Source organism: Sinohyriopsis cumingii, chromosome 3 (assembly GCF_028554795.1).
Source record: "Sinohyriopsis cumingii isolate HCF-2022 chromosome 3, ASM2855479v2, whole genome shotgun sequence".
Lineage (NCBI taxonomy): Eukaryota > Metazoa > Mollusca > Bivalvia > Unionida > Unionidae > Sinohyriopsis > Sinohyriopsis cumingii.
In genome coordinates this window covers 74,110,942-74,133,616 of record NC_142963.1, presented here as the reverse complement: position 1 = coordinate 74,133,616, position 22,675 = coordinate 74,110,942, and the positions used below count along the sequence as shown (strand labels likewise).

Sequence of the window (22,675 nt, the reverse complement as noted above, 5' to 3'; positions counted from 1 at the left end):
TTTCATTATCAATAACAGGTGCCCACTGAGAAGGAACCCATGCTTTGTTTTCTTTGTACCCTTCATTTTTGAGGATATCTACAGGACCATGTCAGTGGCTCCTGAAGTGAAATGAACCAGTCAGCAGAGGAAGATCTCACTTGTTTGATTCCACTTAAAGAAGGATGGGAGAGTACTGGTATATCTATTCAGCCTCTGTCACCCTAGATACAGTGGTTATCTGTTTAGCCTACTAGAAAATAAAAATAACCCTGGACCAGATAAATGTCATATATGCACAGCTCACATGCTTAGGGTAATTACCACTACATAGCATTCAAATGCAACTCCTCCCTAGCTGATATCGTCCAAGCCATCATTAGATATGACAATCTCAAGTGTTCACACAAATGACCTATAATACCAAAAGGCTAAATATGACCTGGTTTACCTGTATCAGCATCACAACAGGCTGCCTTCCCAAGATATTCAGCCATCTTTGTATGATGCAGGTTACTCCAACAAGATTTGCAGGAGAGAATGTCTTCTCCCTAAACTGTGTCCATGCATAGACCTTTGATTATATATGCTTAGACCTGTCATGAGAGATCACCTGTCTTGAGAGACAAGTTTTTTTTCTTCAGAATGAGTGGTCTTTTAAGACTGGTTTTACTGCACTTACCCAATTGTCATGCAGACACATCCTCCCAAGCCCTTCCTGCAATTACATCCCAGAAAGAGCATGCATATTCACTCCACTAGTAATTGATGATTGAACTTAGCACCAGTCTATCTATTCAATGGGAGACCACTCAAATCTACATCTTCTTTGGCAAGGTGACAATCTTTTTGAACTTTTGTTGCTAAAACAGACCAAAGATGTGGTGAACATCTTTTGAAGCTTGAGAAGGCTTAATTTGCAGTATAGTGGATACACTCTTAATTATGTTGAAGTAAGTATATAAGAATAAATTAAAATATGTTTTTTTAAAATATTTGTTTGCTTGTATCCTCAGTTATATATATATATATATATATATATATATATATATATATATATATATATATATATATATACATACACACACACACACACACACATGTATTTGGTGGACATAACTACCAGTCCGAAGGTTTTGACCAGCACTACCATTATACCAAATTTTCTTTGATGATACACATTCTTTTCTTAGTCAAGCATTGTGTAAGCATTAAAATGATTTGCCTCCCTTTGTTTGCATTTGAAGAGAAGAGATTTGCCATATATATTACCATGAAGTAAAATGGATTACTTCACATGGCTTCTATGCAATGACTTTCTTAGAGCTATGCATGACCTTCTACCAGATTTTAAGCCGGAGGTTGAGTTGCCAAAGTAGGCAAGGGGTTGGGGACCTCCCCCGGCTGATAAAGGAATGCCCTGACTATGTGCTAAGCGGGCATTCCTAAGATATAGAACTGAAGTTTTTGTCAGTGACAATGACATCCCAGCTAAAGAAATACAGTGTATATGGGATTATTCATGGAAAACATACATGATAGATTCCTGGACCATGCAAATTTGAATGCATTCATTGTGTTTGAGCCAAACACATTTCTTGCAAATATTAATGACATGCTACTATTGGGCAACAATCACATGGATGCTTTGAATGATCATAACAGTCAAACCAAGAGATAACACAGGTGCAGTGATCAGTAATGATGAAGTACTGAGTGGGGAAATTCTGATGTAGATTGTTGACAACAACGATAGAGGACCATCAGGAGCTGAATCACTGACAAAACTAGTTTAAATGAATGGACAATACCCAAATGCAGTTCATTTTATTGAAACTTCACATGTACTTCCTGTGTCAATCATGTAGTGTGAACATGGATTATCACACAAAAATTTACTTAAAACAAGCTGAGTCACTCTTCATAAGCCAATGAAATTATGCCAGCGTTCAGGAATTGGAAGGGAAATCAAAACAGAAAGCTGTATCAACAAAACAATATTTTCAAATCAGACTGATCAACATTAAGTGGATTTACCATAGTGCAGATGTGGCAACATTATGATTGGTGATAGGAATACTGTGTAAACACTTATATAAAAAAATTTAAACAACCTTGTGTAGAAATCCGTTTCAAAACATAGATATAAACATTTGGTTTGCTGCTAACTCCTGATGAGACCTATGGAAGGGTTGAACATTTCTTTTATAACTAACAGTTAATAACAAATTCATGTGTGACTCTAAAGTACGAAGAAATGTTCAGTTGAACTTGGGGAAAATTTAATGATCATTGTTGTGGGGGGGGATGTAGTTGGTAGTCCAAAAAATACTGTTTTAAAGGCTCTCTACTGCATATACCATTTTCTAGTTGTTCCATGTTTTGACAGATAAAAGAATTTTTAAAAATTTAGGTAAAATAGCAAAGTGCAAACCAAAGACAGTATTTTAAGCGTTCTATCAGCCAGAAACAGTCTACTGGGGACCAGAAATGTTCCACCAGTGCAATGAATGGTGTGATGATATTTGGCCAAGTAAACAGATTACAGTTCTTAAAGAACATTTAACAGGTATGGACAGCAAGCTGTTAATTGAGTACCTTATTGTTGTAAGTAATAAAAGGATCATCCGTCATGGCTTCTGAGTCTTTGATAAAAATTGGGCAACATTTGGCCAATGAGAAAACTAAATGGAGAGAGCTACCAAAAAAAATCAGTTTGAATAAGCCTATATATATGTGAGTTTGTGTGTGTGTGTGTGTGTGTGTGTGTGCATTAGTCAGTTGTCAGCAGTTGCTTGTTACAACTCTAGAGGCCATATTCTTGATCTGATTTTTATCAAACTTGCGGTGTGGGCTCTTATCATCAAAATATTGGGTGAGTTGTATGATGAGCAAGATCCATGGATATTACTGAGGTGATCTTGTATCAGATTTGCTGACCATGTTACTACTCTGGAGGCCTCATATTTCTGATCTGATTTTTATCAAACTTACGGTGTGGGCTCTTATCATCAAAATATTGGGTGAGTTGTATGATGAGCAAATTCCATGGATATTACTGAGGTGATCTTGTATCAGATTTGCTGACCATGTTACTACTCTGGAGGCCACATATTTCTGATCTGATTTTTATCAAACTTACGGTGTGGGCTCTTATCATCAAAATATTGGGTGAGTTGTATGATGAGCAAATTCCATGGATATTACTGAGGTGATCTTGTATCAGATTTGCTGACCATGTTACTGCTCTGGAGGCCTCATATTTCTGATCTGATTTTTATCAAACTAAGAATATATGCTTATATCATAAAAGACTCAGATGAATTTAGTAATGAATGAGGTACATTTACGTTAATGAGGTCATCTTGCATCTGATTGACTGAACTTGTTGCTGCTCAGGAGTCTGTATTTCTGATTCACTTTTGATCACACTTGGAATATATCAAAAGATCTTGGACACGTTCAGTAATGTGCAAGATGCATGCATATTAACCATGTGATCTTGTATGTGATTGGCTGAGCATATTATCATACTAAAGGCCATAATTTTAATCAGATTTAGATCAAACTTGGAATATGTGCCTAGATCTTAAAGATTTTCAATGAGTTTGATAATGGGTAAGATCCATGGATATTAATGATGTGATCTTGTATCTGATCTTGGATGACTTTGATTATGGGCAAGAAACTATACATATTAATCATGCCTTTATCTTTTGAAAAGAAATTTTATCACGATGTAGTAAAACAAGTAAAATGAGTAAGGTAAAGAATTTGGGAGATAGTTTACACAAGTTGCATACTTTAAATACTACATAAGAGTGAAATAGTTCAAAATAAAACTGTATGTAAGGCAGGTGAGTGATATCAGGCTCATTTGGGCCTCTTGCTTTTTGTAACTTGGTATGTTATTTAGATCCTAGTTTTTTGTGCATAATTTCATCACATGTTTTATCATACTGATTTTCTAGAGACATTATAAGCACCAGAGAAGATCAGATTATATCTCATTTTTGAAATTATCTCCAAATAGTTTGAGACAAATGTGTTGGCAAGTCAATGACAACCATGGATGTTTGAGAGCCCTAACTAAGAAATGGACAAGTTTTATGTCTTTTAAATGCATTTGAGCCCTGGTGAAAGCTTTAAAAAAAAATTTACCATTTGAAATTTATCAAAATGAGCACATTTGAAAGTACTGAAAATCTAAGCATAAAAAATGGGAGATCAATGCTTTATCTGCCCCTGACAATTCCTAAGTGACTAAATAAATAAATACATAAATAAATAAACAAATTACTGAATAAAAAGACAAGTGTTTCTAATAACATGAATTGACATAACAGTGACTTTTTCTTATCCTCCAACATGTCAGTTTTAGAAACTGTTTCATAACTCAAGCAACAGATCATCCAAGTGTGACCTAGATCCATTTATTCTTTTCTGAAGTCTTTAGTCTATCATACATTGATTAAGTCTATTTTTTTCTTTATATATACAAACTGCTTTCATAGATTGCACATGTGTAAAGTGTTTTCCAGTTATATTAATTACTGTATCCTTGCCTTTAAGTTGAGTACAGTTGCTGTCACATAATTTGTTTTCCTGCTGATTACTCCTAACAGACTACATAAACCCAGATCTGCTGGCACATTATTCAACAGCAGATCTGGGTGTGTGCAGTTTGCAGTTGGATTGGACTTCTGTATATGGTAATAGTAACCTATGTTACACCATCCAATATTGATAATGATATCAATCAAATCACTGTTGTTTCAGTACTATTTAAATTAAGGTGATATAAAATCATTGTCAGTTTTGTATTTAATAAAATTACGAAACCATATTGAACTGATTTCTTTTTTCTGCAACCAGTTTGTAATAGGGTACATTGTAATATCGATAATGAAGATTTGATACAATATGACATCTTGAATATTTTTTTCTGAGATAATAATAATTAAAAATTGAAACAATAACAACAATAATGATAATATTAACAATAATAATAATGATAATAATAATAATAATGTTTCTATTCATAGAAAGTAACAATCTAGTTGAATACAAATAATCTGTCTTGAGGCCCTCAACTAGTTACATGTTGTTGTAGGGTTTAATGCCATTTTTCAGCACACGATAGACTTTACATGCCAGCCAGTATTAATGGTGGAGGAAGAACCCGGGAAAACCCCAAGGAAGAACCACCGACCCACGAGAAGCTACTGGCAAGCTTTCTCACATACCCACATTGGCTGAATCCGAGACTCGAACCCATGCAGACAGAGTGAGATGGCAGTGATACGTAACGGATAGCGCTTTAGACCACTCTGCCTCTCAGGGCCCCCACTAGTTACATAACATACTAAATACTATAACTAAGCACAAGAAGTAGTTGTAGTTGTAGGGTTTTAACACCATCTTTCAGCACAAGATAGGCTATACATGGCGGCCAGTATTAATGGTGGAGGAAGAACCCTGGAAAACCCCGGAAAGAACCACAAACCCACAAGAAGCTACTGGCAAGCTTTCTCACATACCAACATAGGCCGAACCTGCGAATCGAACCTGTGCAGACAGAGTGAGATGGCAGGGATCCGTAACGGTGAGCGCTTTAGACCACTCAGCCACTTGGGGCCCCCTAATCATAAGAAAATCATCATATATTTATAAACTTTCTCTAGTAAAACAAGTACTAAGATGTAAGAGCACATTATATTGCTTAAAACATCTGCAGTGGACTGCAGTTTTCCTGCACTGGAAACATATATCTTGCATTTGCAAATTGGAATTGTACCATGTATGTTTCTTATTGCATAAAAGTCAGATACAGCTGCAAACTGCATAGACACAGCTCCGATGTCACATTATATGATTGTAGATCAGGGTGTATGTTTTTTTATATATTTTAAAGTTGGAGCAACGATAAGCATGCAGTACAGTAACATATTGATCGGTCTCTTACACAAAATATATCCTGTACACATTGGCTATATCTATAATAAATAAGTTTATGTGGCATCTGTGTACAAAAAAACTACATACAAAACCTGTTGCATCTCGCCTCATGCTTGGGACTGATCTTATATATTATTTAATTATATAGATATGAATGAAATTGTGTTATACCTCCATTATTGGTCACACTGTACAGCTCTCACAAAGATCAACCTCTAATTGGCCTGCTTTGTCATGCAGAAGTGACCTCTTTAGTTTCATATAATAAAATATAATTTTATCACCCAGGCAATTTTCCTGATGTGATTTATACAGAAAATTTTTAAGGTATTTTTTTCAGGGACTTTTAAAATGTGACTTCAGTGTACACAAATTTGGTCATGAAGTCTTGCTTCTACATGTCTTTGAAATCATTTTGCATTAAAACTCGGTCTATAAACGCAGAGAAATTCCTGTACATGAGTGAAGTCTATGTCACCAAGTCATTTCATCATTTGTCCTCAGACTGCTGATTTTATCATGCCTGTGACAAATGTGTATAAAGGTAGCAGTCGTCACAGTTACTATCCATTGTTGACTTTTGATTAAATTCTTTTCTCAACAGATAATTTCTCTTTTTTTGTGTGGGTCAGTTGATATCATGTCCTTCTTTACAAGATAAAGAGTGGTAGAAAAAGGTAAAAGTTTCGGGTCATGGAAGAAATGGGGTGGGGCTGATAATTAAAGCGGGGGGTTTGACACATTTTGCCCAGTATGCATCTCATTTAGCTGCATTGTCATGAGGCAGTTCATGGAAGTTTTTAATGTGACACAGGTTATCCCTAGGGATTTCAAGATAAAAGAATCAAATGTTAAATCACTGGTCAGTCTGTTGTCTCCATGTACACTTCCTTAGTCCCTTTACACATTAAAAAATAGACATTTAAAGTTACAGAAATGGTTCAAAGAATACAGTTTTGGGGCCTCCCTAAAATTGGGAATATTTTCATCACAAAATGAGAGTTTTGGGGAATTTTTAACACACATGCATAAGGCTTGTAATCTTTTACACTGATGATTGTTGTTACAATCTAGTTTCAAATGTCCTTTTACAGAGTAAATTTTTAAAACAATATTATAAACCCAAATTACCAATAATTTGTTCTTGTTTTGTAGACAAGTTGACTCTTTAAACAACAGCAGTAGTAGAAGTTGCTGATGTTGATGAATTCTTGGTATAAAAAAATGCTGTTTCTTTTTTTTAATTTTTATTAAAAAAAACGTCCTTTAAATGAATCAAATGTATTTTGTTTATTCATCTAACACTAATTGTAGGCTGCATTATAATAATTGTTTGTTACTTACTGGTGTTATTGAAATAAATTTGGCCAATGATTTTATGGAATAATTAGTTTCACATTAAAATAAAGTTCTGTGTTTTGAGGTATAGGAATCTTTGTATATCAAGTCAACACAAGTCATCGCACTAGAATACTGAACATTAATTATTTACCACAATATTCCAATTTCAATAAAAAAGAAAGCATGAAGTAGAATGCTACAAGAAACACCTGAACCGGCTTTTATTGTTTCATATTAGTCTTAACATATCTTGGCAGACAAATCTCTGGCAATGTATTGAATATAAACAATTCAAATCTCAGAATGTATGTATTAATTATTACCAATATGTACCATAAACTATACAACAGCTAGTCAACCAAATTGTTCTAATTAGGGACGGAATACAAATCTCTCATTATGGAATTGGTGAGCTTTTTTGAAATGCACATATATTGAAGAACCCCAGTACTTATAGCGTCTGTGCTACAGGTGAGGGTAATATAGGCAAAATGGCAAAATGGTCACCTTTTTGAGTCTGTCATTTCACTTTCAGTTTCTTGAGATCAGATTAGGGAAGGAATACAAATCTCTTATTATGGAATTGGTGAAATTTGATCTCGAGAAACTGAAGGACCCCAAAGTAGCAAAAGCCTTCCGGGCAATGATTGGTGGAAAGTTTGCACTACTCACCATCCTCGACGGTGACAATACCGACATGTACACGTTGATCTCCATCTTAAATACAGCAATGACCAAAACAGCCAGCGAGATCCTTGGTAGACATCGCCTAGTCAAGAAGTCCTGGGTCACAGCTGAGGTCCTGAACCTGTGTGACAAGAGGGGAGGGCATTGAAGAAAAAGAATGATACAGAAGGGGCAGAGTAGTACAAGGCAGTCAACTGGAAAGTCAAGAAAAGCATGAAAAAAGCAAAAGAGAACTGGATAGAAGAACAGTCCAAAGACACTGAGGAAAACTTGAAAAGGAACGACAGTAGGAAAGCATACCAACTGGTCCAAGTTCTAACAAGCACATAACAACAGCAGGTTATCTCTTTACAGGACAAAGTTGGAAACTGCCTCACAGAAGAAAAAGATATTCTGGAAAGATGGACAGAGTACTGCACAGAACTTTACAACCACTGAGCCAGAATAGATTGAGAGGTACTGAATGTCCTCCAGCAACTAACAATGACAACCACCCTATCCAACATGAAGAAGTAGAAGCCTCAGTGAGATCGTTGAAAATTGAGGAAGTCAGCAGGGGTGGACAACATCCCAGCAGAACTGATCCAAGCTGGGGGAGAAGCAATGAATAGCACCCTTACAAACATCTGCAACAAGATCTGGCATACAGGAGTATGGCCATCGCCGTGGACCCAATCATTGATCATCACCCTCCCCAAGAAAGGCAACTTGCAACAGTGTCAAAACCACCGTACAGTCAGTCTTATAAGCCATCCAAGCAAAGTCATGTTAAGGATACTGTTGAACAGACTAAAGACACAGGCTGAAAAGATCATTGCCGAGGAGCAGGCAGGTTTCACAGCAGGGTGCAGCACAACAGAGCAGATCTTTAACCTCAGGAATTGTATGAGAAGTACCTCCAACACCAGCAAGATCTGTACCATGTCTTCATGGATTTCAAGAAGGTATTTGACAGGGTAGGGCATGCAGTCTTGTGGGCGACCGTGAAACTGTACAACCTCATAACAATAATAGAGCACCTTTATGACAAGGCCACCAGTGCAGTATACTTCAATGGCAGCACAGTGGACTGGTTCAGAACAACAGTCTGAGTCAGTCAAGGCTGTCTGCTCTCTCCCACCCCATTCAACATCTTTCTGGAGAGATTCATGGCTGACACGCTTGAAAAACATGAAAGGACAGTCAGCATTGGAGTCAGAACAGTAACCAACTTACATTTTGTCGAAGACATTGATGGACTAGCAGGAAATGAGCAAGAATTGGCTAGCTTAGCAGAGAGCCTCGACAAAACCTCTGCAGCCTGTGGCCCTATGGCATGGAAATCAGTGCAGAGAAAACCAAAATGCTGACCAGCAACACCAAGGGCATCAGCACTGACATCAGGGTCCAAGGTACAAAGCTAGAAACAGCCCACAGCTTTAAGTATTTGGGGGCAACTGTAACAGATGAAGGATCGAAGCCTGAAGTACTCTTCAGGATTGTACAGACAACAGCAGCATTGACAAAACTGGAACGAGAAGAACATCGCACTCTTCAAAGGTCAGATTGATGCACTCACTGGTGATCTCCATATTTCTCTATGCATGTGTATCATGAACCATAACAGCTGACTTAGAAAAAAGGATACAGGCTACAGGGATGAGATGTTTCCGAAAGATCCTCGGCATTACATAGAAAGACCGTGTCACCAATGAAGAAAGATGGCAAAGAATCAAACAAGCCATTGGGCCTCACGAAGACCTCCTGATCAGAGTGAAATGGGCATGTCTCAAGATCATCAGGACTTGCCAAGACAATCCTGCAAGGCACTGTACAAGGAAATAGAAAGAGAGGCAAGTGAAGAAAGAGGTGGCAAGATAACATTCGAGAGTGGACAGGCTTGACATTGAGCAACTCACTGAGAAAGAGAGAAAATCAAGAGGAATGGAGGAAACTGGTTGTTCTTTCTTGTGCGGTGCCCCAACGGTCTACCAGACTAAGAAACTTATGATGATTATGATGATTTCACTTTGCTTTGCATTGATTTCATGACTGCCCCACTCCTTTTTGTAGAGTATAATAATAATTAAAGTAAAACATTGACTTTTCTCTGTTTTCACTTCAAAAAAAGAGGAGAGAAAAAGAAAGAAATCTTGTGTTTTGTTGTAAATTTTGGTGCTAATGTGTTGATCATAAATACCAGAAATTACATTGTTGTCTGTGGAATTTCTGCTGAAAAACTTGTACAAATGCCTTGAAAAAAGCTTGTGATAAATTGAATCTTTGTTGTCCATTCTGAAGGAAATTATGACTATGATCAAATGTAGGTCCATTACTAGTAAAATAAGTAATTTATCTAATAATGCATCATGTAAACATCTGTAAAGAAGACTTCTGTAATGGAAGATGTTACATACTTCTTTCTTTTACCCTATTTTTGAGGTTGCTGTTTTATGTTCTACAACAACTGTAGTGAAGCAAAATAAGAAATTTTTTAATATTTTTATAAACATTTAATAATATTTCATCATCATTAGAATACTCTGACATGAAAATATGCAAAAACATTAGTCAAAATTGACTGTTGAACTCCACCTTGAACCCTGACCTGTTATGAATAAATACACTTGACAACTAAGATGACAAAAGAAAGTATAATTATGGTTCCAATCAGAGTGACACATGTAACATCTGAGTGAATTGAGCTAAAAAGTTATGGCAAGCAAGATTGATTCAATTGAAATACTTAAAATAAAACTTCCAACTGAAATTGGGGTTGCCAGGCAGCCCTAATTAATCAAGCAGAATCATTCCTGTGTTACTTTACACTTCAAGCATGACATGAATACATATTTGCTATGTTAAAGATATTTGAGAAAATAATCCCATTGTCTTAGTAAAAAGTTTCCACAGCAAAATCCTCAATAGCGATGATTCTTTCAGGACTTAATTAGCAAGTCGCAGTTTACCTTTCTGTGCGTGACTGAGGTTGTTGAAAAGGATAAATGCACCTTCTGGCTTTTCTTCGTCTGTCATAGGAGGTGATTAATGGAGGCTACCTTCTTGCTTTGGTTGCATCCTGTGATATGGGTGCAACCTTTTTTCCTTGGACGCTTACTGTGATTTGGAGGCAACCTTTCTGCCTGTGTGCATCCTGTGATATGATATTGCAACTTTGGGGTTCTTGGACTATTTAAAAGATTGTAGTTTATATAAAAAATGTGACTTTGTACTCTAAGGATTTTAAAAATTTTTGCCTTTATTTTCATTTTGCATGCCTTTTTTTGGTGCCTAAACATACTTGTGACTGTATAACCAAGACTTTACTTATTTGCCACTAAACCCAGTACATGCATTTTTTTTTTTTTCCAGGTCCAGTTGTTATGGGACGTAGCAACAGTTACACTCAGCCAATGCAGAGCCATACTGGTGCCAAGTTGTACATACAACAGTTCTGGGCCATGTTTATCAAGCGTTTTCTTCATACTCTTCGTAACAAGCTCATTACCATAACGCAGCTTGCTGTTCCACTCTTCTTTACCATCATGGCATTGATCGTTATCAAAACCTTCCCAGGACCGACTGATTCACCTCCACTAGACTTGACAGTTACAAAATTTGGAGAAAATTTCATCCCATATTCCCTTAAAAATAATGCATCAAAGATCATTGAATTAGCAAGCATTTATTCTCGCCAATTTACTGATACAGAGACAGAAAGAGTGTTCATAAATAATCTGACTTCAAATCCAGATATGATAAGTTACTTGCTTCAAAAAGGCCGTGACAGTGTTGGGCAATATAACTTGAAGTACATGGTGGCTGGAGAATTTCAGCAAAATGAGACAAGGTTGATGACAAAGGCCTTTTTCAACAATCAAGCTTATCATTCTTCTGCTATTTCACTGGCAGCCATGGCAAATGCACTTCTTCGATTTCTGACAAATAACTCGGGATACAGTCTCAGTACTGTCAACCACCCACTGCCACGCACCGAATCCGATGTACTCAGGGATGAAATGACAGCAGGAACTACGGGGTTCACTGTGGCTTTCAATGTTGTTTTTGGAATGTCCTTCCTTGCCAGCAGTTTTGTGCTCTTCCTGATCAAGGAGCGTGCAACAAAAGCCAAACATGTGCAGTTTGTAAGTGGAGTTCGGATGTTTACGTACTGGTCTGCCACATTTGTATGGGATTTGATAAATATTATGATACCATGTGTCCTGCTGCTGTTTACATTCTGGGGTTTCAATATCGATGCCTATGTGGACAAGTATCATCTGTACAGCATCCTGTTGTTGTTCTTCCTCTACAGCTGCTCAATGCTACCATTCATGTACGTCCTGTCATTCATCTTCACTGTTCCATCTACAGGCTTTGTCTGGCTTACAATGTTCAATATTTTGTCAGGTAAGTGTTAAGTAATCATGACAAGGATTATCAGCAATTTGATTAATTAATTTTTTTTTTATACATGATATGTCATGTAACGAATGATTTATTTATAAATTAGCCACAGAAAAGATGTTTTCATTTGAACAGAAAAACAGTGCATAATTTTGATATTTGAATACAGCCAATGACACATTATCCTACATGTTAAATCAGTTGAAAGAACGATGATTGTCATCAAAAAGTGATTTCGTTCATTTTTATCATGCCTGCAATGATTGTTGCTAAAGATAGCAGTCTTCATAATTACAATCTAGTGCTGTCCTTTTCAGAATTTGTTTTCTCAGGGGTGGGGGCATTGGGGTTGGTGGGCAGGGGAACTGATATTTAAAGTTCCATGTCTGAGTTTTGGAGCACTGCTATAGATGGGGAATGTACAAGGCAAAGTTGTTTGCTCTTTCAGTTCTCACAGTAGAAAAAAATTAACATTTACATGTCATTTGCAGCCTTGAATTGATATTTAATTTTGATCACTTTAAAGAAAACAATGAACTTGAAATTGCACAGTAAATTTTGACATTTGTAGGCTTTGCTATTTTCTGAAAGTGCATTTATTCAGTTTTAAAAAAGATACAATCAGCTCATTTTTAAAAAATAATATACCTTTAAAGTTAAGGGTGTGAAAATACTAGGGCAAAGCAAGCAGTGCTCTGAAATGCACATCAGAAAACCTAGCTGTGTACTCACAAACCCAAATCAGAGCCAATTATACAGATATCAGAATTTAATAAAATTGTTTGAATTTTCTAGAAATTCTTTTTTATAGCCAGGATTACCAGAAAGCGAATACATTTCCTCAAAATGGTGTGCAATAATTTGAACCTCTAAAGTGGAACCTAAAGGCTGATATTTGAATTGATTTGTTTCTCCTGTTTTTTTTAATATGTTTTTAAATGCATTCAGACTCAAAAAGATTGAATGTTGAGATCACCGTGGTCAGCTCTTTGTCTCTCAGTTTAATGTCTATAGACAATGCATCAGGGCATAAAATGTTAAATTAGAATGTTAAAAAAATGGCAAGACAAAGCAGTTACATTGTCTCAGCCATTTTCCTGGTCAGCTGGTAAAATATGTCAGTGTCTTTTTTATATAGGCAGGAGTTTATAGTAATCCTAAAGTCCATCTGGTCAACCTTCTGCCCAGAGCACAATCTTGTTAGCTAGTCCCTCAGTTTTAGAATCATTGTCATATCAACAAATCATTTTGTACATGCAATATTTTTAGAATTACTGCACATTTTGTTTTGTAACAGTGTGTGACATAATCTTGTTACAGTGTGTGACATAATCTTGTTAGCACAAACAGCCCCCCAGTTTCATGGATGGCCATGAAACTTAGTAAATATTAACATCATCAACTTAAGATAGACATATTGACAGGTCACTTTGCCCTCACAAATTTTGTTAGAGTTATTGCCCTTTTTGTCTTATAGCTTAGCACAACTAGTCCAACAGTTTTTAGCTCTTCTGATCTATGACCAGACGAGCTTATGGGATGGTCTGTTATCCGTCATCTGTTGTGTATTGTCTGATGTCTGTCCTTATATTAGCACCAGTTTGTTATCACTGTTCTTCCTAAACTACATGGAAGAATCCCTTGAAACTTTACAGACACATTCATCCAATAATCTGTATGGTCCTAAAAGAAAGTAGTGCTGCTTTTGCATCCAGTATGGCTATTGCTACTCCTCCATCATGGATGGTCATATCAGCATGGGATTTCCACATCAAGCATGGGATTTCCACATCAACATGGGATTTCCACATCAACATGGGATTTCCACATCAAACATGGGATTTCCACATCATCATGGGATTTCCACATCAAGCATGGGATTTCCACATCAGCATGGGATTTCCACATCAAACATGGGATTTTCACAAAGACTTTTTATGATGTCAAGTTGGTGTTGAATAAAATTGGTAGCAATCTGACATCCAATATGTCCGCCATCTTTCAAAGCATGAAAACTGTGCCTGTTGTAAATCCAACAAGGACAGCTGTCTAAAAAATCTTCTTGTCCCCTTAAATGGGTGATCAATATGACAGGATTTTCACCTAGTCCTAAAGGAAAATGGTGCCAGTTATACAGCCAGTATTGCTGCCATACTTGAATGTCTTAAAAATCCTTTTATCATTACTCCCCCTAAATAGATGACCATTACGACATGGACATTTTCAACAAAACATTTCTCATTATATCAGCTGGCTTCCAATATGTGTACCACAGCAGCTGATTTGAAAATCTTATCGTTGAAGATTATAATGGTTTCAACACTTGATAGTAAAAAGGAAGAAATGGTCTTATGTTGAATTTTTGGAAATTCTTTTGGCCCAGTAGAGCAAGGGACTCTTGTTTTATCGGTTGTCGTGAAACTTAGTAAATATAATTGGTATACCTGAAGATGCACACATCAACAAATTACATTGTTCCCACAATCTTTGTTTGGTTAACCATGCGTTTTGTCTTGTAGCCAAATGTAAGTCATGGCCTGATTTTATGGATTGCCAGGAAACTTGGTAAATATTATGGTCATCATCTGGAGATGCAGATATTGAGAAATCTTTATGCCTCTGTATTTTTGACTCAAATTTAAATGCAGTGTATGACAATGCAACTACACTTGTAGTGTTTTATGGATTGCTATTGAATTTAGTACATATTATGCTCATCGTCATCAGTTATATGTATGTATATATATATGTATATGTATACATATGTATATATTGACCAGTCATTTTACTTGCACTATATTTTTTTTCACTGGGTTGGAAACTATGGATATTATTGTGTATATACATGAGCAAAGTGCCCACCATTCCTCTAAAACTAGTTTAACATTTATGTAATCTTTACTGTTTCTATGAATGATCTATCATCAGACACTGTACTCGAGTTTATCAAACATTGTAACTGAGCTCACAAACATTGTACCTGAGTTCATCAGACATTGTGCCTGAGTTCATCAGAGATCATCAAAATCTTGAGGGCTTTCTTTCATATTATGTGATATTCAGGGGTTAAAAATATTGCCCATTAATGTCAGGTACTAAAAGATTTTACTTGCCCATTAATGGTAGGTACTAAAGATTTTACTTGCCCAGTATTGGCAGGTACTAAAGATTTTATTTGCCCATTATTGGCAGGTACTACAAATTTTACTTGCCCAGTATTGGCAGGTACTAAAGATTTTATTTGCCCATTATTGGCAGGTACTAAAGATTTTACTTGCCCAGTATTGGCAGGTATTAAAGATTTTACTTGCCCAATAATGGCAGGTCCTAAGATTTTACTTGCCCAGAATGCCTCAACCAGCTGCTATAGAACTATAAACGTTGACAATATTAATGATCTGATTTTGATGAAAGCCATTTTCATATAGTTTATTGTCACTTGCAGGTGTGGCCACAATTCTAGCTGTTGGAATACTGCAAATTCCACAACTGGATCTGGAGGATTTGTCCAAAGCCCTGGAGTGGATATTTCTTGTGCTTCTACCACAGTATTGTCTGGGTCAAGGGCTTGAGGATTTCTACAGCAATTACCGCTTTCTAAATATTTGTCAACCTTTGTTTCGCTCAGAGTTGGTATGCTTTATCCAGCCCAACCCCTGCTGTACTTGTAAGTTTTCATAAACATTTTAAGTTCAATAATTTTATTCTCAACATTAAATTTATAAGAAAAAAAGAAAATAACAACAGCAAAAATAATAATAATAATTATAACTTTTGCGCAGTAAACGATGATGATGATGATGAAACACTAAGTCTTTTCACATGCTGTAATAAGTTTAGAGAAACCCATGTACATATAAAAGAGAGCCATTATTAAATACATGTTGAGTACTAAAGAATCATTACCAAAATTTGTCTTCGACAAGGTTCTCAATAGATGTGTACCCTTGGGTTTTGACATGTGGAATTTAATTTCTACCCATTTCTGATGCATGGAAATTCCAACATGTGCATTTAGGATAAACATTGACTTCAGCGATTGCGTCAGTCTTTATTACCTTTGATTGCATAATTTCCTTTTGAGCATACACTCTCCAAACAAATTGACTGTATGTGCCAATGATCAACATTTGCTTGACTACTATCTACCCCATATCAACCCCTATGCAAAATCAATATAAACTGGGCAGAGCCGACAGGTCACCGATGTCATGCTTAGGTGGGCATAGCTGAATCAATGTTAGATTGTTTTGAGGTTATCTTTGATGTTTATGACGGAGGAAGAGGGAATCAATTATGACTTGATTGAATTAACATTTGAATGAAACATTGTTTGTTTGACTCCATCAACATATATATAAATAATCAGAAAATGCATATTTAAATGTCCAGAAATTCCTTTTATTACATTATGACAAAATTTATATCAGAAACCTTTTTCTTCTTCATATGCATTATACTTTAGGAGTACTACCACTACCTCTCAAATCCAACCTCCCAGGCTTAAATATTTAGCTATGAAAGCAAAAGTTGGCTGCCTCGGATAGAGTGATCTCCCCTATATACAGGAATTGGCACAAAGTCCCAAGAGTACCTTAGTTACTACTTCTGCTGGTGCCACCTGTTGAGAGATGTCAGAAGCCATTGTCATGGATTTTGGAAAGATATTCAACATTAGAGCAAGTTGGAGGAGTTTTTCTTCTCAACCAAAATATATTCAGTCTATATTTTAACTTTTTCTTGCTCCTCTCTTTTATAGACAAAGTCTTTTTGTAAATGTAAACACATTTTTTTACTTACCTGTACTGATTGCTAGTGCATAGTCTTGGTTTGTGACATTTGTAATATGATTTGTAGCTTTATTTTCTTGTGCAGGTAATGTTAATGTTATAGAAAACTCACAAGTTGCATAAAGTAATGCTTCTATGACTTTCCCCGTGTAGGCATTCTCATGGGCCTTTTGTACAGGTAAGTTTAACCCAGATAATTAATATAATAGTGTCCACATTATAGCTATTGAAAGTGATGCTTTACTAACTTTACCTGTATAGTTTGCCACATGGGATCTTTCTTGCAGGTAACTTTCCACTATATAGTGTAGTAGCCCTCTAACTTCCACTCTTTGATATCATAAAGCTATATGTGTGGCTGGCTACACCTGTATAATATTGTCTTTTTAATGAAAGTCAGCAGGCCTTTGTACTGGGAGTACAGTCAGAACAGAAAGGGAAAGTACAGAAGTTCATTCTGAGATATGAGGATACCAGGCTGATGTTTCCTGAGTCAGTCATTTCCAGTTGGATGAGTATAGTATTCCATGAGCCAAGAAGTGTTCCAGGATAACCCTTTTGGTGACTGCAGCTCCACCCTTGACACCTGAGTTTGACAAACCTGTTTTGGCATAACCAGTAGGTCTGAATCTGCATTGGTTTGATGCCCAGTCATTTCTACTGGCTATATGTTAGCCAGATCGAAATCAGATCAAGCCAACTCAGATACTGTATTGCATGATACTGCAGCTCCACCCTTGACACCTGAGTTTCACATAACCAGTAGGTCTGAATCTGCATTGGTTTGATGCCCAGTCATTTCTACTGGCTATATGTTAGCCAGATTGAAATCAGATCAAGCCAAGTCAGATACTGTATTGCATGATGCAAGTAAGGACTGGTTCAGTGAATCAAATATCCCTTAACTCATCCCAAGTAAAAATAATTGGACATCTTGGGAGATGACATAACAGTGTTTGTCCATAATTGGACTGTGCCATACGTATCAGATTGCAATAGGTGAACACCACAATTACTCTTACCCTTAAAGTGAAAGGAGAGAATGTCTTTGTCCAGTATGCCTACCTGAAACCAGAACCCCAGCACTCTCATGGACCCACTATAGTGCCACATGATCTTCAGGTCACCCTATGCCCAGTTTAGTGCCCTAGAACGCATAGAGAATCAACTTGTTCACACGCCACACAGAGGGAGGACTTACTTATTCAACTCTGGAAGTTACCACATCCAATTTGGTATGATCTGCTAGAATGGTCAGCTTGTGCAAGAGGTACCGGCATTGCCATAGAGACAACAAAGTATACTCACAAACTCATCATCTTTGCTAGACCTAATGATTTCAAGAGAAGACTCTGTCCTCTGGGAATCAATCAAAGAAATACATCACTTGCTACCACCAGAGTTTTTCCACCTTCTCCATCAACAGGTTGGTCTAGAGTTCCAGCATCTGTTGTCATGCTGATCAAGAAAGATGAACCAGCATTCTGATTCCTGCCACAATCTGGTCAAGTGGTTGACCCACTGGGTTGTTTACACAGACAATTGCATGACCCTAGTGTCATCAGATTTTAGTAAGAGATTGTATGGAACACTCATATCAGTGTTTCAAAAAGACATTAGAAGGAGACATTGTAGGCCAGGAAATGTCAAACTCTCCTCAGCACAGATGGTCTGGAAATTTTTTAATGACACATTTATTATTCTAGAATATTGTGAGGGTATGGTCAGTTTTGGACTTAGACTAAATTGCAGTCATCCATAAGCAGGATACATATTATTCTGTCCCACCCAACATGCATGGGAGTCTGTCTCTCAAATGTCATGAAAACTAAACAGAGCTGCACAGAACACACTGGCCAGCCAGTGCCTTAACAGCAGTGACCAATCTACAACTGGCAGTAAGTGCACTACACTTCTACATTTTTAAAAGACCATCACAAAGCCAAGATTAGATCACAGCCATTCTCTCCTAACTTCCTCTTCATTGGTCAGATGGAGGAAATATGTAAGCAAGCCACCAAGGAAACAACTCTCCCACAGACACAGCATCAGAGACCAAGGAGATATTTAAAGGGAAAGTAATCAAAAGAATAGAAAGGACACAGCAGACAGATAAGCATCTTACAAATCCTTTGGACATAGAGTGTCACAGTTTTCGTGAACAAATGTGGATGAAAATCAGAGAAAAGGGGATCAATTCTTGTCCCAGCTTCTCTCCATGACAGCCTTCTTACAACAAGAAATGATGACATTTTCATGCCACCATCATCAGATATCATGGTGGGAATAAGACTTCTGTTCTTTGCAGTTAAAAGGAAAATAATTTTTCACAATAATCAGTGGATGTATTAAGCTGTTTTAGAGGGCTTCAGTATCACAAAATGAAATGCCCCTTCTCCATTCTCTAGGGTTTCTTCAGCCACAGATGTCCACAAAGACCCATTCAAGGCTAAGTCATGCAGTGAGAACTGAACAATCTTTTCCATAAAAGACTGGTAGAGATTGTACACAATGTAAAATCACAAGGTTTTTGTTGAGAACTATTCCGTGGTCCATACAGGCCAATGGCATTTTTCATCTAATCCTAGACCTAAGTGCTCTAAATCATTTAATATGTACAACATGGTTCAATATGGAAACACAAAGGCAGGTTTTAAATGCCATTAGGATGGATCTTTTGCTATCGGTGATGATCTACAGGTCCCAGTTCACAAATCTTCCAAGAATTTCCTTCAGGGAGTCAGGAAACTCCCTTTCAGACTCAATACCTATCCCTGGGTCTTCACATTTATTATGGACAGAGTAATGACTCACTTCAGGACCATCTTCATGTCTATGACATTCAACTACCTGGACAACGTTCTTCAAAAACACCAGATGAGTTATGTTTTGAATCAATACATTAAATCCCTTTCTACACTCCTCCTCAGCCTTTTCAACAAGACAAAAATTTGATACAGTAAGAGCTCAACATTTAATTCACTTGATTATAGATTTCAAAACAAATCTGAACGTCATATGTCTTGTCAGAAATGTGCATTGAAAATCAGTTTAATGATGACTTAAGTTATCACTCAGAACAGTCTGTGGGGGTGTCCTGGTTGTCTAGGGGTGGGGTTCTTCTTATAGACTTTAACGAGTTATGAGAAGTTCCCCTGGTCCTTATTCAGAAGGTTAATTCTGGACACTATATTATTTATTGACTAAATATATTTGTGGCTACGAGCCCCCAGTCAGCAATGCCGACAGTTAAATTAAAAGAAATACAAAGATGGAATTTAAACAATAACAATTTAATAAATGAAATTTAAAAGAATTTAAAGTAATCAATGTCTCTCTTTCACCCAATGATCCCTTTGATCATCATTTAAGTTCACAGTGTGAGGAGATTTTTCCCTTCTTGAGTGCTACTCATCTAAATCTCTTCGTTCCCTTGTCTTTCTCTCCTTTCGTGATCTCCACTTCCGCTTCCTCTTCTATAATCCTTGTTCCTTGCCGTTATCTTTACTTCCGGTTCCTCTTCTAGTATCCGGAACCCTTGACGGTATCCCTTGAGGTCACCCGAAATTCACTCGGTATCTCTCACCGTCCCCCGAAATTCTCTGAACTTCTCTCGTCCCCCGAAAGCTTCCTGATCGAAGCTATTTCATGAATTTCCTAAATTCCGCCAATTTTTACGAATGGCTAACGGAGTGTGTGTCACTGCGACTCTTAAACACCAACTGACGAATTCCAGGCTTGTACAAGTCTTATGCCAGTTCCTCGAATCAAGTCCCACCTACAACGCATCCCGATTGGATGGCGACGGACTCTGGTCATTTGATCGAACTGTCAATCATAAAAATGTCAGTCTGTGTGTCCCCATGTACTGTCCAGCCTACCATTGTCGGCTTCCGGCTCTTTGAAGTTGTCTACGTCACGTGTTCCCATGTACAAAGATTCCCGCCAGATTTCCACTCAAGAGCTCAAACAAAGACTGGGTTACGTAAGAGGATCAGCCAACTTAGGTACTTGGAAAAACAAAGCTTACCTGGCTCCACTTACAGACTTATAAATACATGTATAATACAAGGGGTTGGGGTAAAACATCACATCCCCCCACGCTTGAGAATAAAATCAGGATTTTATTCACTCAAACTAAAAAAGCAAAAGTGTTACACGATATAAAGAACAAAATCAGCAAAATGAACTAAATGCTAAACTGAGTATGAACACGAAAATATAACAAATGATCTATATCATTTCGGCGCTTCTACTCATGAAATCTGCGCCTACGTTTTCAGATCCTTTCACGTATCTGATCTGCATCTGGTACTGCTGTAAAAACAGCGACCATCACATCAATCGACCATTGGACAACTTTGCCTGCGCCAGATAGGCGAGTGGTTGGTGGTCGGTCTCCAATATGAACTTACGTCCATATAGGTATCGCTCGAACCGTGATATGCCGAACACGATTCCGAGACATTCCCTCTCCGATACTGAGTAATTCTTCTCGGCAGCAGACAACTTCCGGCTGCCGTATGCGACAGGAAAAAGCGTCTTGTCATGCTCCTGGAGCAGTACGGCTCCCAGTCCCGTGTCGCATGCATCGGTGCGCAGAACGAATTCTTTATCCAAGTCCGGTAGACGAACAACGGCTTCGGATGTAAGTCTATCCTTTAGCGTTTGGAATGCGTGCTCACGCGCATCTGTCCAAACGAACTTACTCGGGGTCTGTTTCTTGGTTAGGTCAGACAACGGGCCCACAATCGCGCTGAAATTAGCGACATACCTCCGGTAATATCCGGCCAGTCCCAGGAATGACCTCACTTCCGTTTTCGTGGTGGGGCGTGCGGCGTTTCTCAACTGCTCCACCTTCGACTTCTCTGGAGACAGCGTGCCTTGGCTCAGGGTATGTCCTAAATAGTCTAATGTCCTGAAACCAAGGTGACATTTGGAAGGGCGGGCTGTCAAGCCCTCCTGACGTAGCCGCTCCAAAACGTCAGCTAACAGAGCGAGGTGTTCACCCCATGTCTCTGTAGCTAACAAGAGGTCATCCATGAAGTTGTGGACACCCTTATCGCGCAAGGGCTCCAACAACTTCCGCATCATTCTGGTAAAGACGCTGGGCGCGTTTTGTACCCCGAACGGCATCACCAACCATTGGTATGTCCCGTCGGGAGTAGCAAAAGCAAGCTTCGGTCAGTCTTCTTTCCTTACCGGAATTTGCCAATACCCCTTGGACAAATCCAGTTTGGAAAAATATTTCGCTTTCGAGACCGAAGCGAAGATATGTTCAGGGTCAGGTAGCATTTCAACTTGAAATTCTGTCACCTGATTCAGCTTCCGGTAGTTGACGCAGAACCGATGGGTGCCGTCCTTCTTCTGCACTAAGACTACTGGTGAGCTGTACGGAGAGTCAGCAGGTTCGATTACTCCCAGAGCAATCATCTGCTCGATTTCTTCCCTTACAACTTGTCGTTTCGCGTGGGGCAAGGGGTAGGGTTTACGCTGAACTGGTCGGTCGTCCACCATGTATAATACAAGGGGTT

The 22,675-nt window shown here is 37.8% G+C and overlaps 1 protein-coding gene across 1 annotated transcript in view; it reads left to right on the top strand.

Annotated features, from left to right (window-relative positions):
* Nucleotides 1-22,675, top strand: part of LOC149803110 (phospholipid-transporting ATPase ABCA3-like) — an 89,871-nt gene that overhangs the window by 59,089 nt on the left and 8,107 nt on the right. Inside the window, exons 15-16 of the mRNA XM_089952711.1 lie at nucleotides 11,317-12,354; nucleotides 15,797-16,018. Coding sequence (XP_089808837.1) covers nucleotides 11,317-12,354; nucleotides 15,797-16,018 — 1,260 coding nt within the window. The remainder of the gene's footprint in view (nucleotides 1-11,316; nucleotides 12,355-15,796; nucleotides 16,019-22,675) is intronic.